The following is a 16770-nucleotide window of genomic DNA, read 5'->3' on the forward strand; positions in this document are numbered from 1 at the left end:
ACAGATTAGGCCGAACCACTATTTACCACTTTTTTCCCAGTTTTGTAAAGTTTAAAAAAAAAAAAAAAAAATCAATTACCCATGGTTCCAATGCAGTCCGAAAAGGGGAAAACATTAACACACAGACAGTCATCAGATAAAAAAATAATTTAAGAGTTCCTCTTTATATAAAAATGTGCAAAGCTGCCAGTGCAAGACAAAAAAAAAAAGAAAAAGAGAAAAGAGGATCTCAATAAAGCATCAGTTCACTGGATGCTGGTTCCTCTTGTCCATTACTTGGACAAGCCGGTCAAGGACACACAGAAATCCCTGATGAAAGGCGCTCCTCTCACGTCTTTCTTCCTCCCACTCGTGCCGTAGAGCGGCAGCCTCTTCTCGTAGTGCTGCGGCCTCCTGGGCGTCATGCTCCAGCATGAGGTGCAGCAGCTGATTTCTCTCCTCCTGGCCTTGTCTCAGGCACCTCCACTGTTCTCTGCTCCATGTCCATCATTGCAGCAATAAAGTAATCATCTCTCTTCCTTTTTCCTGCCAAAACAAAGAAATCATGACTAGTTCATCTGCACAGGCATCACAATATTAGAGGGACAGTGTCATGTTCCATATTTGTAGCATACACACAGAACACATATATAGATGTTTTTTTATTTTTTGGCCTTTCTTCAAAGAATATGAATGATAACACAAACATTTTTTCCCCACTCATGCTTAGTGGTTGGACGAAGCCATTTATTGCCAAACAGTGTTCACTCTTTTTAAACTCATGACAACAGAAACTACCCAAATGACCCTAATCAAAACCTTACATATTAGGCATGCGAATCTCACCACTGACAATGATTCCATACGCACCTCGATACACTACCAGCGATACAATACATATAGCGATACATGACAATACGATTCACCCCGTTCCCAATTCAATGCAATTTGATGGCGATTCAATTCCACACAATACATAATACTATTAATGATGGGTATCGATAAGATTTATCGATAGATGCCATTATCAATTCCGTTTATTGATCCCCTTATCAATACCTCGTGAATTTTCTGTGTACTAAAAGTAGGTTTTACAGGTTTTCTATGTCAACAACATTTTATTGAGTCTTAAAGTAAATAAATATGAAATAGGTCACTGGATCCTTGATCTCTGGATATAAATAAAATCTGTATACGTATGATGCATCCTTGATCTCGACAGAAATACAATCTGTAGTTTTTGTCAAAAGCATTTCCTTTCAGATATTAATGACACAAATGTAACTCCACAGACTCTGAGCTGAGCTATTACAGTTGGCTGCGCTGCACGCCAGGATGTAATTCATAAGAAACGGAGGATGTCTCATTTTATTGGGCTGAGCTCCCCACACCGGCTGGCGCTCACGCCAGAGAACCATCGCGTAAAACTTCGATGTGGAACGGAGGACGATTCTCATTTCTTGCCCGCAACATGACAAGAGTCCCAGTTCGTGACTTTAATCCACACAAAACTGACTCACGTTTGACATCTTTAAATGGCTTTGCGAGGGATTAATGAAGACATTGTGGACCTGCCACTGGAATCGAAGCAGAGAACCAGCAAACAGCGGGCCGAAGCACTGCTTCGTTGCTTAAAGCTTCATGCAGACCCACTGCAGTCTGCAATCAAAGTAGAGAAATGATCATTTCCCGATAAAGCACCCTCAAAAACAAGTCGCTCCGGGGTCCAGAACTGAAGAGCCGCTAAGTGAATCGTTAAGCAAAAAGGCTATTGATGTCATCATTTTTACTGTGGTAGAAATGTGCTTTCTGGCTTCCATCCAAGGTGCATTAAATGTGCATTAGAAAAAAAAAAAAAACAAAAAAAAAAAAACGATGCAAGCAGGCAGCAACCGATGCAACACAATTCAACCCGTCAAATGAATCAATGCACACTGAATGAATTAATGCACTTGCATCATGTACATTTGTATCTAGATACCGATTTGTGTTGATTAATCTCCACATGCTTATTACATACCCCAGTTCTTAATACCTTGTGTACCCCTTTATCATCAGTATGGTTCTGCCCAAAGAACCAACCTAAGCTTTGCCTCTCACATACAAAATAGTGATTATTAGAGGTGCACCGATCGATTGATCATTATCGGCCGATCACGCCTTGATCTGTGATCAGCAAAATGCGCCGATCACAACAGTGCAGGCAGTAGCGCAGGGAGCACTTGGTCCTGTCATGACACGCCCAGCCAAGAGCATGTGTAGTTTCAAAATGGCTTCGCCGGTCTGGACTTTTTTTGCGGTGTCAAAAATAGACACGAAATTTGCTATTTGCAACACTTGCGACTGGGGATGGGTATCGAGAACCGGTTCCTTTCGGGTATCGTTAAGAAATGATTCGATCCACCGACATCAATAAGCTTTGTGCTTAACGATTCCCTCTGCTTGGTCTAAAAAAGTAACCGTTACTGACTGCCACAAATTTTTTTTCCTGATTTCTTATAGTGTTTCTTAAAGCCAGAAAGTTGCCATTTGAAATGACTTTAGTTTGTGTCATGTCTGTGATCTGCTTTTTTTCAACAAAATTAAACAACTGAATGAACATCCTCTGATGCCGGTGATTCCATAATTTTTGCCAGGGGTTGTACAATGATTTGCAAATCCTATTCAACCTATATTCAACTTAATACGCCACAAAGACAAGATATTTCATGTTCAAACTGATAAACTTTGTTTTGTGCAAATATTTGCTCATAAGTTAAATTAGTAAGTGCATGCAAGATCAGTTCCTACTTAAAAAATTATGATAATTTTGAAACAAAAATAGGTTAAATATTTAATACTTTTGTTATTCTGCACACGTTATTGACATGATCAACAATGAATAATGCAAATACATAACACAAAAAGTTATGTACAAAGTAAGTTCAAACAAACATATTCAAACAAAAACTGAAATGCAAAAAAGTTGTAAACTAATGGCAATTTTGTCCAGTCTTAGTGGCCATTATTTCAGCCTTAGAATGCATGACATTGCATCAAAATTTAAAAATTTCGGCAGCTGTAGTTCATGTCAACCATGTACGCCTGGGCCAGTAGAATTTTGGTGGGGCCAGTAATTTCTCAAAGCTATTGGCCCTGTGAGCAGTGGTCAATGTCTCGCCTTGCAGTGTGTCACTGAAATTGCCAGTGCACAAGAACTGCTATGAGGGAATCGTGTTACCTTTTTGACAAGCAGGAACTCGTATGAAAAAAGGCACAAAAAGCTCCCTAATGAATGCGATGGAAAGGAGCCTTACAAAGGATGCCCAAAAAACTAGATAATTCCAAAGACATGCAAGGTGCACATACAGCAGATGTTATGGCCAGTGCTCTCAAAGTCCAAGTGTAAGAGCCCATCACCTTTGGTAATTTCACAAATCTTCCAGATGTCTATTAAGAATTCAGACAGAAAGTGATGGGAAACCACGTCTCCAATTGAACTGAATGTAATCAGTGAAGACAGTCCTTTACTAGTTCATATGAAATGATTCTGGCTGTTAACAGAAACAAACAGCAACAGGAAGCCATAAAACAAGCAAAGGAGTCATTTCTACTTTCTGTGAGCAGCTTTTCTTGTGAAACAGAAAAGCTGCGGTTCTGATTATTCCACTGACATTCCGAAACTCTATCTTGATACAGTATATAGGAGGCAGATACACTCATAATTCCCTGGGACTTACACACTGTAGAGGAGGGAGGACAATGGATAGTGGTGTTAACCCCAGACACTGCCATATTTGTGCTTTTGAATCATTTCTGGGATAACTTTCACCAGAAAGGTCTCTCGGAACTGTGGTTGAAAGCTAGCAGTGGAGATTCAACTAGATATATTCAGATGCTGCACATGCTGGTTCTGACCTTCCTGTAGTAAGAAACTACACCAGCAATGTCAGGACAAAGCCAGCAGCACTCAAAGTAAACCCAGTTCATTACCTTGAAAGCTTTGCTTCATGTAGAAGCCAACCCTGTGATGATGATATGAGGTCAGAATCCTATTTCCTGCAGGTCGTGAAGGGAACTACTTGCACAGCAATGGATGAGCTCTGGCATTATATTCATCACTATAGTAAAGGTGCCTCTCTTGATCAGTTGTCACCAACTAGCCATAGCATAAAGGCCCACATTCAAAGAGTATACTATGGAACCTACATCATGACCACAATTGGGTCATTCCTTGTCAATTCAACAGAGAATCTGCAGACACGTCTTGGATTTTCATGAAACTTAGTGGAGTGATTGGGACATATGAAAAACAGCCAGAACTCAAATATTTTTGCTAATGGACTCCTAACTGGTCAGATAGGCGCCAACAAACTTTTGACTAATTAGCGTGTAGTCGCAAATTCAAAGAGCTATAACTCAGAAACTATAGGACCCACAGAGTTGGTTCTGGTGTCCTTTTAAAAGGTCTTGCCTAGCTCTACAAGTCTGTGTGTTGCATTTTCTTTTGCACATTTTCAGCTTTTTTTGCCTTCAACCAAAACTGGTATCACAACCTACATGTTTGGTAAGAATACTAACCACAAAAGCTGTAATCATTTTCATATTTTTGGCTTCCCTCATCTTAACTAACATGATTTTAAAGCTAGAACCCCAAACAAACCCAGTAATGCTGAGCTTAGACATTACATAAAAAAAGTCACATCCCAATTTAGTTATGCAGAAAAGTTAAATTAAGCAGAAAAGTTAAATTTAACATATTTTTATATGGCTCATCAATTAAACTTAGTCAAAAACTATAGTAAAATCAGTGTACATATACAGTTCAATCCATAAGTATTTGGCCCCTTAGTATTTCACACATTTTAATTTGTTCATGCCATTTCAAATACAAAAATAAAAAATACATTTTCTAAAATTATCCTCTTTAAACTCAAAGCAAATCTCTACAACTTGACATAAATTAATTAAAAATATACAAGCCAAGATGATGGGGTACATAAGTCATGGGTCACTTTGGTATAACTCTTGTACTAATCAGTTTTATTGCATTTTCTTCAGACAAGTCAGGGGATGGATACATGGACATATTCAAGTCACTGACTATGTCTTGAACTTTATTTAAATTGGTTATGAAGAAATACAAACAGTATGGCGCTCTATGGGAAATCTGTGTGGAGTAGATGGTTCTCAAAAACTGAGTGACTGTGCAAGAAGGAAAACAGTGAGGAAAGCCACCAAGGCACCCAGAAGAAGTTATAGGCTTCTGTGGCTGTGATGGGGGAAATTGTGCACAGTACATGTTTTGCATTTTGTATCACCAATTATACAGCTTCATGATGAAGAGGTATAAAGGAGGATTTTCCTAAAATGAAGACCTGAAAGTTCAACTACAATTTGCCAGAAGGCACATCTGAGTATTTTCACTGCAGTTTTCATGTCAACCGCTACTCTGAGACATTGTTCACAGCTAAAGAGTGTTAAATAAAAATTGGTGATGATTAATGGTTTTTGTGTTAATTTAAGAACAGCTAAAACAGACCAGTCAAATTTGACCTGGAACACTAAAGTAAGACGGGGGGGTGGACACGGCAGGAGGGTTACATTAATATTCCAAATGTTGCTCAAATGGGAATAATTTCTCCATGTACAACACACTTTCCAGTCTGGTGGGCAGCATGGTAGCCAAGTAGTGAGTGCACTTATTTCTAGAGCTCACCTGCCCATTCTCCACGTAATGTGGAGTTGCGCCACAGAGAACATCTGGCGTAAAACTTGTGCCAAATCAACACGCAAATTCATATCAATCTGATTACCCCAAGTGGTAGGGACGTGGACAAAGTAGACCAGTGCCTCAATTAGGTTCTGCACCTGATTTCTTGTTCTGCTTCGCCAAATTCACTTAAATTGTACCGGAAGGAAGAATAGGGATTAAAATCAATATATAGGGAATAAAGAGTACCATATTTTCCACACCATAAGGCGCACCTAAAAGCCTTAAATTTTCACAAAAATCGGCCGTGCGCCCTATAATCCGGTGCGCCTTATGTGCGCACTGAATTCCAAAATCTGTAAAAACGACCGACGTTGCCTTTGACCGTCGGAATATCGGACCATTTCCCGCTGACACAAGGACGTAATACGTAAAGTACGTACACTAGCAGTGTAGAGTACGTACCCTGGCAGCGATAAACCAATCGGAGAACATTACGTAATACGTAAAGTACGTACGCTGCCAGTGATAAACCAATCAGAGAAGAGTCCGTGAGTCCGTGGTACGTACACTTACCTCCGCCACTCCTCCGGTAGTTACCGTATACTACCGGTATCCTGCAAAACAACATTTGTTCGTCTAAGGACCCCCGAAAATGGCGCCAGCGAAGAGACATGCTTACGAGGCACAATTCAAACTGCAGGCTATCAGTTACGCGGTTGTTCATGGGAGTAGAGCAGCTGCGAGAGGAAACAAGAAAATGAACTGCGCCAAGTTAAAAAGACCAAACGGAGTTTCCGCAAAAACAAAGCGAGGTGGCCACAGCTAGAAGACCAACTGACCAATCCAGACACAGAAGATGAAGACTTTGATGGATTTGTGACAGAACCATAATAAAAATAATGTGAGTACCATATTGTTAAATACCGGTAGTTCAAAGTTGTTAAAAAGTTCAAATAAACTCACCGTTTTGCTTCCGTGATCTTTTTTTTGTAGACTATATGTTTTAGCGTGCACCTTTTGTAAGGGTTAAGTACCCGCTAATTGAGGCCGCACCTTATAATCCGGTGCGCCTTTTGTAAGGGTTAAGTACCCGCTAATTAAGGGCACGCCTTATAACCCGCTGCACCGTATGGTGCAGAAAATACGGTAAGCATTTCTCTTCATTTTTGTGAATTTCAGAATGATCGGCCATTTCACAAAGATTCTGGTTGATCGCCAAAATCCAGATTAAGGCCAGGAAAACAAGCTCGATTCCCAGCACAAAAACGCCAACAACTTCCTTAATATTTAAGATAATCACATTATTCTGCTGTCATTTTAAAGGATTTTTCATGTTCTTTCTGAATCCACAGTCAGATTTTATATTGGTATGGGATAGAATTTTTATACACGTCCTTACAAGTGGAAAAGAGAGAAGCCTAATGCCGCGTTCACACCGGACTCCACGCGAGCGGTGGCGGCAAGAGGTTGCCATGTAATCCCTATGGAAGGATGCGTTATGGATCCACAAAAGTCCAAGCCACACAATGCGACGTGATGGACATGAATAAAGCGATTTTTAGCAATTGGCACGTTTGTGGCACGATATCGCGTTGCATCACGTCGCCCTCTTCCCCAAGTTGAAAAATCTGAACTTTTTCATCTTGTCGCACCGCGATGACCAATCAGGGACTGGATATGTAGTAACGTGGAGATGTCTGGAGTTTATACTTGATGTGGACATGTCTTGTCTCTGGCAATCAGCCTGTGAGCGGGACTTATGTCCCTTTTGTCCTTTATTTCACACAATTATGACAGAGTTTGAGGGGAGAGCGATGAACTGCAGCAGCAGCAGACAGTTTTTTTTTCCACATGTGCTCGCGCGAACAAATCGTCCATGAAGATAATGTTATTAACTACACAGATGTATAATAAAAGAAATGGGAACTGGTTTATAACACAATGATGACAGAGTTGGAGGGGAGAGCGAGGAACTGCAGCAGCAGCCAGTTTTTTTTCTTTGCTCACATGTGCGCGCGCGAACGGGACAGGAGGTCCCCAATCTGGGTCCTGGAGAGGTGGAAGTATTGCTGAAAGCGCGCGTCATCCAGACGCAGCTCCTGCAGCAAATGATGAATTTGTGGCATCGCATGGCATCCGGTGTGAATGCGGCTCAAGCAGAAGGACAGACCACGCAATGGTGGCACGTCCAGTGCCAGGCGAGGGACGCAAATTCTTGGCGTCGCATGGCGTCCAGTGTGAACGCGGCATACGGACTTGCTTTTTTCTGTGATATACCCACTAACTAGTAAAAGCTTTGCTGCATTACATAAATAATGAGAAAGTAAGAAATGAAAATATTTTTAGTTTTAACACCGTAAGTAAGTCCCTCGGCTGCTCCCTTGTTCTTGCACTCAGGGTCGCCACAGCAAATCCAAGGTGGATCTGTATGTTGAATTGGCACAGGTTTTACGCCGGATGCCCTTCCTGACCCAACTCCACATTACATGGAGAAATGTGGCAGGGGTGGTATTTGAACCGAAAACAATTATTTTGGGATGTGTGGCCCAGCAAGTGTGGGTTAATCCTTTGCCACTGACGTTCTTAATATCTAACACGGATTGATTCTGTGATGTCAAAAACAAACAGAAGCAAGCACGGTTAAAAAGTTTGCCGAAATGTACGTATAATCACCACGAAATTTAACACTCCAGTTTTACTGGATGTTTTGGCTGTCAGCAGCATAACGTGCATATATAGCCCTTTAGTTGCCATTGATTAGATGTTTTTGTGACGGTGTGGTGCAGACTGAGGCCTGCTCACCTCTCAGGTGTTTGCGCACATGAGGGGAGGCGGTGGACGGAAAAGACGCCGCTGAGCTGGAGGACGCGGGGCTGGAAGGCCGAGGACTGGAAGAGCCGAGGGGCTGCACCACGCTCGGAGGCATCAGGATGATGGGTTTTTCATCTGAAAAGTCGCACGTTTCAAACCACAACACAAAACATTTAAAACGTTAGAAACACTTTTTTCCGGTCTTTTTTCCTAATAAAGAAACATAAAGGGACGCTGGCTATGAGGAAGTTGCTCTTTGTTAGCTGGCTAGCTTAGCAAGGTGTTAGCTGACTAGCTAAGCGTCGACAGAAGGCCGAGTTTTGTTGTAAATGGTACAAATTCAGAGTAAATAAACAGAAACCATACCTTCTGGTGGCAGTTCTTCTGTCTGCGGGATCATGCTGTTTTCTGTTTCGTAGAAATGAACAGAAGAGTCTCTGACGCCTACAATCCCGCAGTACTCCGGTCGGTGTCCCAGAATCGCGTCCATCGCGGCGAACCATTTGCCGCTCCGTCGGTCGGAACCGCTGCGATTATTGTGGTCTTTGACCTTTTTGTAGTCTTGCTTCATTTTCTTAATCTTTTCACGGCATTGCTTAGCGTTATGGTTGATTCCGAGTTCAGACAAGCGCTTCGAGATCTTCTGGTATACTTTTTCTTTTCGAGTCGACGACTCAAAGTCCCCCTGGATCTCTTCGTCTGCGTAAATCGAAAGAAATGCCCGGACCTCCTCATCAGTCCACAATTTTGTGCAGCTTTCCATATTCTTTAGACTAAGAAAAACTCCGACGTTAACGATTAGTTTTTGTATTAAAGACAGCAGGAAGCTGGTGTCTGACTGAACAGCAGACTGCAACGGCTCAGCACATGTTGCCAGGTCAACGTGAATAAAACAAGCAACATGTCTGTGAAAAACGTATGAAGTATCGTATTAAGTATCCAACTGGGATTGCATGACTTTAACTCTATCACTTGACGCTTCATTAAGTGTAAATTTATGTATTATAATCAACATGTTGATTGATTCAGTTCAAGATGACAAACATATCTTGATGCAGAAATAAACTGAAATTGCACAACCAAAGTTAGTCCTGTAATATGTGTATGTTGCAGACATGAACGAGTGAAGCTCTTTAGTATCGCACCATGTCATTTAGGTCCTTCAGACTTTTTTGAACAGTAAAGCATTTTTTTATGTAGATGTAAATTAATATTCAAAGTTTTCAGCTAGTTGACAGTAGGGCTGTACAATATGGCCAAATTATCATGTCAATATTGTCATATCAATATGATAAACGATATGACTGATTTCACACAAAGTACAGCAACAGTGAAAATTAAACATTCAGAACAGTAATAATACCACACTCATGTTGCACTCATCATAAGGTTAGGATACAGTGCCCTCCAAAAGTATTGGAACACAAAAAATATAAAGAATAAAAATTTCTAAAATGATCTTCCTAAAAATCTCAAACTTGATAACACCTCCACCCACCCATCCATTTTCTTCCGCTTTATCCGGAGTCGGGTCGCAGGGGCAGCAGTTCAAGCAAAGCCGCCCAGACCTCCCGATCCACACACACCTCCCCCAGCTCCTCCGGGGGAACTCCAAGGCGTTCCCAAGCCAGCCGAGAGATGTAGTCCCTCCAGCGTGTCCTGGGTCTTCCCCGGGGCCTCCTCCCAGTGGGACGAGCCCGGAACACCTCTCCAGTGAGGCGTCCAGGGGGCATCTGGAAAAGATGCCCGAGCCACCTCAACTGACTCCTTTCGACGTGGAGGAGCAGCGGCTCGACTCCGAGCTCCTCCCAAGTGACCGAGCTCCTCACCCTATCTCTAAGGGAGCGCCCAGCCACCCTGTGGAGGAAACACATCTCGGCCGCTTGTACTCGCTATCTCGTTCTTTCGGTCATGAGCCAAATCTGATAACACCTGTAAATGATAATCAGTTTTATTGCCAGTTTTCTTCAGACAAGTCAGGGGATGGAAACATGAACATTTCCAAGTCACTGAATATGTCTTGGACTTTATTTACGTCAATTATGAATAAATACAAGTTTCTTTCACCAAAACATCAAATCTAGGCTTTCATCTCAGATGTACTTTCTGGCAAATTGTAGTTGAATGTTCAGGTCTTCTTTTTAAGAAAATCCTCCTCTACACCACTTCATCAGGAAGCTGGATTTTATATTTTTAATTAATTTATATCAAGTTGTAGAGCTTTGCTTTCAGTTTGAGTTTAAGGAAGATAACTTTAGATTTATTTATCTAAAGTTGTGTCGCTGGTGTGTCACTCAGACAGCAAGACTAAGGTTATTTAAAAATAAGTCCTTCAGAGAGCAAAATGAAGAGGTTACACAGGTTTTATACAGAACAGAGGAGGAGTAAATTACTGTATTTCTTTCAGCCTGAGCGTCTTCACGTTATATCTCATGAATCAACAGCTGCCTGGTTTAAAATCACCGGAGAAACACGTATATATAAGCCAACCGGAATTAAAGTTAAAATGCCGCTTTTACCCTGACTGGGGATGTTGTTGGGCGATGGAAGGAGTACTTCAAGGATCTCCTCAATCCCATCGTCACGTCTTCCGAAGAGGAAGCAGAGACTGGGGACTCAGAGGCGGACTCATCCTTTACTCAGGCCGAAGTCACCGAGGTGGTTAGAAAGCTCCTCAGTGGCAAGGCTCCTGGGGTGGATGAAATCTGTCCTGAGTACCTTAAGTCTCTGGATGTTGTGGGACTGTCTTGGCTGACACGCCTCTGTAACATCGCGTGGCGATCGGGGACAGTGCCTCTGGATTGGCAGACTGGGGTGGTGGTCCCTCTGTTTAAGAAGGGGGACCGGAGGGTGTGTTTCAACTATAGGGGGATCAAACTCCTCAGCCTCCCCGGTAAGGTCTATTCCAGAGTACTGGAGAGGAGAATTCGAGCGATGGTCGAACCTCGGGTTCAGGAGGAGCAGTGTGGTTTTCGTCCTTGTCACGACACACTGGACCAGCTCTACACGCTCCATCGGGTGCTCGAGGGTTCATGGGAGTTCGCCCAACCAGTCCACATGTGTTTTGTGGATCTGGAGAAGGCGTTCGACCGTGTCCCTCGGGGCACCCTGTGGGGAGTGCTCCGGGAGTACGGGGTCCGGGGTCCTTTGCTAAGGGCTACCCGGTCCCTGTACGACCGCAGCAGGAGCTTGGTTCGTATTGCCAGTAGTAAGTCAAACCTGTTTCCAGTGCACGTTGGCCTCCACCAGGGCTGCCGTTTGTCACCAGTTCTGTTCATTATTTTTATGGACAGAATTTCTAGGCGCAGCCAGGGTGTAGAGGGGGTCTGGTTTGGGAACCACAGAATCTCATCTCTGCTGTTTGCGGACGATGTGGTTCTGTTGGCTTCGTCAAATCAGGACCTTCAGCGTGCACTGGGGAGGTTTGCAGCAGAGTGTGAAGCATCCGGGATGAAGCTCAGCACCTCCAAATCCGAGGCCATGGTTCTCGACCAGAAAAAGGTGCTTTGCCCTCTTCAGGTTGGTGGAGTGTCCTTGCCTCAAGTGGAGGAGTTTAAGTATCTCGGGGTCTTGTTCACGAGTGAGGGAAGGCTGGAGCGTGAGATCAATAGACGGATCGGTGCAGCATCTGCAGTGATGCAGTCGCTGTATCGGACCACCATGGTGAAGAGAGAGCTGAGAAGGGGGGCAAAGCTCTCGATTTACCGATCGATCTATGTTCCGATCCTCACCTATGGTCATGAGATTTGGCTCATGACCGAAAGAACGAGATCGCGAGTACAAGCGGCCGAGATGAGTTTCCTTCGCAGGGTCGCTGGGCGCTCCCTTAGAGATAGGGTAAGGAGCTCGGTCACTCAGGAGGAGCTCGGAGTCGAGCCGCTGCTCCTCCACGTCGAAAGGAGTCAGTTGAGGTGGCTCGGGCATCTTTTCCGGATGCCCCCTGGACGCCTCGCTGGAGAGGTGTTCCGGGCTCGTCCCACTGGGAGGAGGCCCCGGGGAAGACCTAGGACACGCTGGAGGGACTACATCTCTCGGCTGGCTTGGGAACACCTTGGGGTTCCCCCGGAGGAGCTGGGGGAGGTGTGTGTGGATCGGGAGGTCTGGGCGGCTTTGCTTGATCTGCTGCCCCCGCGACCCAACTCCGGATAAAGCAGAGGAAAATGGATGGATGGATGGATGCCGCTTTTAGCAACCTGGACCTCATTTCTGGCATAGAATATGGTTGTTTACTCACCAATATAACTTTGGTGTCATTATTAGTCCATGGTTCAAAGGACATGTTCAGTTCAACTCTGAATCAAAATTTTTCTTCTTCTACTAAGGTGGACTAGAACGTTTTGTGGTACACAGCACCAACTACTGTACAGGCGGAACCTAGCAGTCAATATACGTCACTGATTTCAAAATGCAGATGTTTTCAACCAGACGTGCAGTGCCATGACATGGCAATCATCTCTGTCCCATCAGATTTCAGGGGAGTCCAGTGCAACCCTGGCCTCCGCTCTAGCTCCACCCATGTCAGGAAGTGTTCAACATTTGACATTTCCTGTTTCACTGTGGACTCAAAATTTGGCATTTCCTATTTCAATCTCAACTTGCCACTCAATTCCCATGATATTCAACGAGATCTCATCTTGTGGGATCCAGGAAGTGTTCAACATTTGACATTTTCTGTTTCATTGTGGACTCAAAATTTGGTACTTCCTGTTTCAGTGTGAACTTGCCACTGAGTTCCTGCGAGATTCCACAAGCTCTCGTTTGTTTGAATTTTAAAAAGGTCACATGCATATCAACGTCACTGCATGGCCACAGAGTTATGGAGCTGAAGAAGCACAAAACAGGTTTTAGGATTAAGGTACCACACTGCAGCGGACTTAGAAAAACGAGTGACTCAACTAAATGTAATTCTTTTTAATGCACATAATGCCCAGCACTCATTTCAGGCAGGAGTTTATTTTTTCAGACGAAGTTTTGACCCAGTCATTAAATGACTCAGGTCCTGATTCAAAGTCGGCGTTTAAATCAAGGAAATATGTAAGACTAGTTGGTGGATTCCCCGTAGACTGTTCGGTGCATCTTGACTGTAACTTCTCCATTATAAACAGATAACTGATTTTGTCCATTTTATACATATAATGGATTTAGATTATAATGGACAAAATTCGCTGTTCCACCTGAATTGATTATATGCAAGTTTTACTGTACAAATTCGCTTGAAATAAGCAAACCTGGCAACACAGTTTTCAAGGAGTTACAAACACCACCCAGCAGCTCCTGTTGCAGTGGAGAAACCCTCAACCTCATCCTGAACAGACACTAAAAAAAAGGAACTCAAGGAACCAAATAGTTTTGTCTGTGGGGCAAATGTCATAGCCCCAAAGCAAGAGCGACATCTTGACAGTGTGAAGTGCATTCTCTTCATCTTTTCTTTGTCAACTGTAACTTTTAAAATAAATTAAGTTCACAAAATGTGAATTATTTTGAAAATTAGTTTTAACTAAGTAGCTCCTAAGATACAGTTGTATGCAAAAGTTTTGGCACCCCTGATAATTTCATGATTTTCCTTTATAAATCATTGGTTGTCTCAGTTTCAGTTAAATATATCATATAGCAGACGAACACAGATATCTGAGAAGTAAAATTAAGTTTCTAGTATTTACAGAAAGTGTGCAATAATTATTTAAACAAAATTGGGCAGGTGGATAAATTTGGGCACCCTCGTCATTTTATTGATTCGAATACATGTAGCACTACTGGAACACAAAATTGGTTTGGTAAGCTCACTGACCCTTGACCTCCTTACACAGGTGAATCCAATCATGAGAAATGGTATTTAAGGTGGCCATTTGCAAATGTTTCCCCTTCTTTGCATCTCTTCTAATGAGTGGCAACGTGGGAGCCTCTAAACAACTCTCAAATGACCTGAAAACAAAGATTGTTCAACATCATGGTTTAGGGGAAGGATACAAAAAACTATTGCAGAGATTCCAGCTGTCAGTTTCCACTATGAGGAACATAGTGAGGAAATGGAAGACTACAGGCCAGCGGTGGGCACAGTTCCGATAATCCGCTAATTATCTAAGATAATGTTTTCATTATCGGATTATCTTTTCAGATAATTATCGGACTAATTATTTTCGAATAAATTTTTGTCTGATAATTTTTAGACCATTAACGTGGTAAACAAAGCTGAACAGCTACAAACACTTAGAAAATTTAAAATCATTTGAACACCTACCTGTTAAATGTTTTGTAGCAGACGTGCAGTTCTACCCTCTGCAAACAGAGGAGAGCTGCTTCTAGAAGAAATCAATCAATCAATCAATTTTTTTATATAGCGCCAAATCACAACAAACAGTTGCCCCAAGGCGCTTTATATTGTAAGGCAAGGCCATACAATAATTATGTAAAACCCCAACGGTCAAAACGACCCCCTGTGAGCAAGCACTTGGCTACAGTGGGAAGGAAAAACTCCCTTTTAACAGGAAGAAACCTCCAGCAGAACCAGGCCCAGGGAGGGGCAGTCTTCTGCTGGGACTGGTTGGGGCTGAGGGAGAGAACCAGGAAAAAGACATGCTGTGGAGGGGAGCAGAGATCGATCACTAATGATTAAATGTAGAGTGGTGCATACACAGCAAAAAGAGAAAGAAACAGTGCATCATGGGAACCCCCCAGCAGTCTACGTCTATAGCAGCATAACTAAGGGATGGTTCAGGGTCACCTGATCCAGCCCTAACTATAAGCTTTAGCAAAAAGGAAAGTTTTAAGCCTAATCTTAAAAGTAGAGAGGGTGTCTGTCTCCCTGATCTGAATTGGGAGCTGGTTCCACAGGAGAGGAGCCTGAAAGCTGAAGGCTCTGCCTCCCATTCTACTCTTACAAACCCTAGGAACTACAAGTAAGCCTGCAGTCTGAGAGCGAAGCGCTCTATTGGGGTGATATGGTACTACGAGGTCCCTAAGATAAGATGGGACCTGATTATTCAAAACCTTATAAGTAAGAAGAAGAATTTTAAATTATATTCTAGAATTAACAGGAAGCCAATGAAGAGAGGCCAATATGGGTGAGATATGCTCTCTCCTTCTAGTCCCCATCAGTACTCTAGCTGCAGCATTTTGAATTAACTGAAGGCTTTTTAGGGAACTTTTAGGACAACCTGATAATAATGAATTACAATAGTCCAGCCTAGAGGAAATAAATGCATGAATTAGTTTTTCAGCATCACTCTGAGACAAGACCTTTCTGATTTTAGAGATATTGTGTAAATGCAAAAAAGCAGTCCTACATATTTGTTTAATATGCGCTTTGAATGACATATCCTGATCAAAAATGACTCCAAGATTTCTCACAGTATTACTAGAGGTCAGGGTAATGCCATCCAGAGTAAGGATCTGGTTAGACACCATGTTTCTAAGATTTCAATCAATCACTCTATCCTCTGCAGGCAATGGAGAACTGGTCACCAAAAAAAAAAAAACCCTCATTTCTTTTAACCCCATACTGATATGCGGGCAATATCACCCAAGTCATCCAGAGGCATACATGTTTAACTTATGGTTCAAATTTTAAACAAAGTAATTTCAGACAAGTTATTTAAATTAACGTCACGTCTGAAGTTTTATAAAGTGAAAATATCAGATATATGTTTTAGTTTTAAAGTAATGCGCTAATTTTTAAGGTTTTAGTGTGGACATGCTGTGTCTAGGTGCACTATGGGTATGATAGGGTAATCTCAGTATGTTCACGACATGAGACATGCATTTGAGACACTCTGATCAGGCTCCACGGACAACAGCATTAAACTCTAGTGCCTAAAACTCTCGTAAATATATTCTCTGGGTTTATAGACGTTGTTATTGTGTTTGCATTTATTAAATTACACGCATCTTAAATGTAGCAGACAGACTATTTGGAATTTTGTTTTGGCAAGTTTTCAAGGTCTCTACTGCCATCTACTGGCCAGTAGTGTTCATGGCAGTATTCGCCCTGAAGCTGGGCTGATAATTTCAATCACTGTACTCGGTTCCAGCTCAAACTGTACGACAGAACTGCATGGTCTAAAAGTTCAGAGTGCACGATTTATGTTCTCTCACACATTGTACATTCAAAACCCACACGTCAGACTCCTGTTTCCAGAAGCAAAACGTAACTCTCGATGGGAGACATCAAAGTTTAAAAAACAAAACAAAAAGATATTACAAGACAGGTCTGCGGTGTTTGCACAGGCACAGTGCGAGAGGTTGGACATATTTATCTGTAAACACCAACACACAACACACCTCACATT

General features: G+C 42.5%; 2 protein-coding genes across 2 annotated transcripts in view; both read right to left on the reverse strand.

Moving 5' to 3' along the window:
- dhx34 (DEAH (Asp-Glu-Ala-His) box polypeptide 34) overlaps nt 1-16770 on the reverse strand; it is a 102165-nt gene that overhangs the window by 60730 nt on the left and 24665 nt on the right. The gene's annotated exons all lie outside the window — the stretch shown is intronic.
- Nucleotides 187-9334, reverse strand: LOC117508702 (zinc finger and SCAN domain-containing protein 29-like). Its single transcript, XM_034168518.1, has 3 exons — nt 8852-9334; nt 8477-8620; nt 187-525 (listed from the first exon to the last, which is right to left on the reverse strand). The coding sequence occupies exons 1-3, from the start codon at nt 9246-9248 to the stop codon at nt 401-403; spliced, it is 666 nt and encodes a 221-aa protein (XP_034024409.1). The 5' UTR covers nt 9249-9334; the 3' UTR covers nt 187-400.

This window comes from Thalassophryne amazonica, chromosome 4 (genome assembly GCF_902500255.1).
Source record: "Thalassophryne amazonica chromosome 4, fThaAma1.1, whole genome shotgun sequence".
NCBI lineage: Eukaryota > Metazoa > Chordata > Actinopteri > Batrachoidiformes > Batrachoididae > Thalassophryne > Thalassophryne amazonica.

Excerpts from the sequence above, each read along its gene's own strand:
- LOC117508702 (XM_034168518.1), bottom strand. The coding sequence starts at position 9,248 with ATGGAAAGCTGCACAAAATTGTGGACTGATGAGGAGGTCCGGGCATTT. Across the intron at positions 8,621-8,851 it reads AGAAGAACTGCCACCAGAAG|ATGAAAAACCCATCATCCTG; the intron begins GTATGGTTTCTG and ends GCGACTTTTCAG. Across the intron at positions 526-8,476 it reads TGTGCGCAAACACCTGAGAG|GAAAAAGGAAGAGAGATGAT; the intron begins GTGAGCAGGCCT and ends TTGTTTTGGCAG.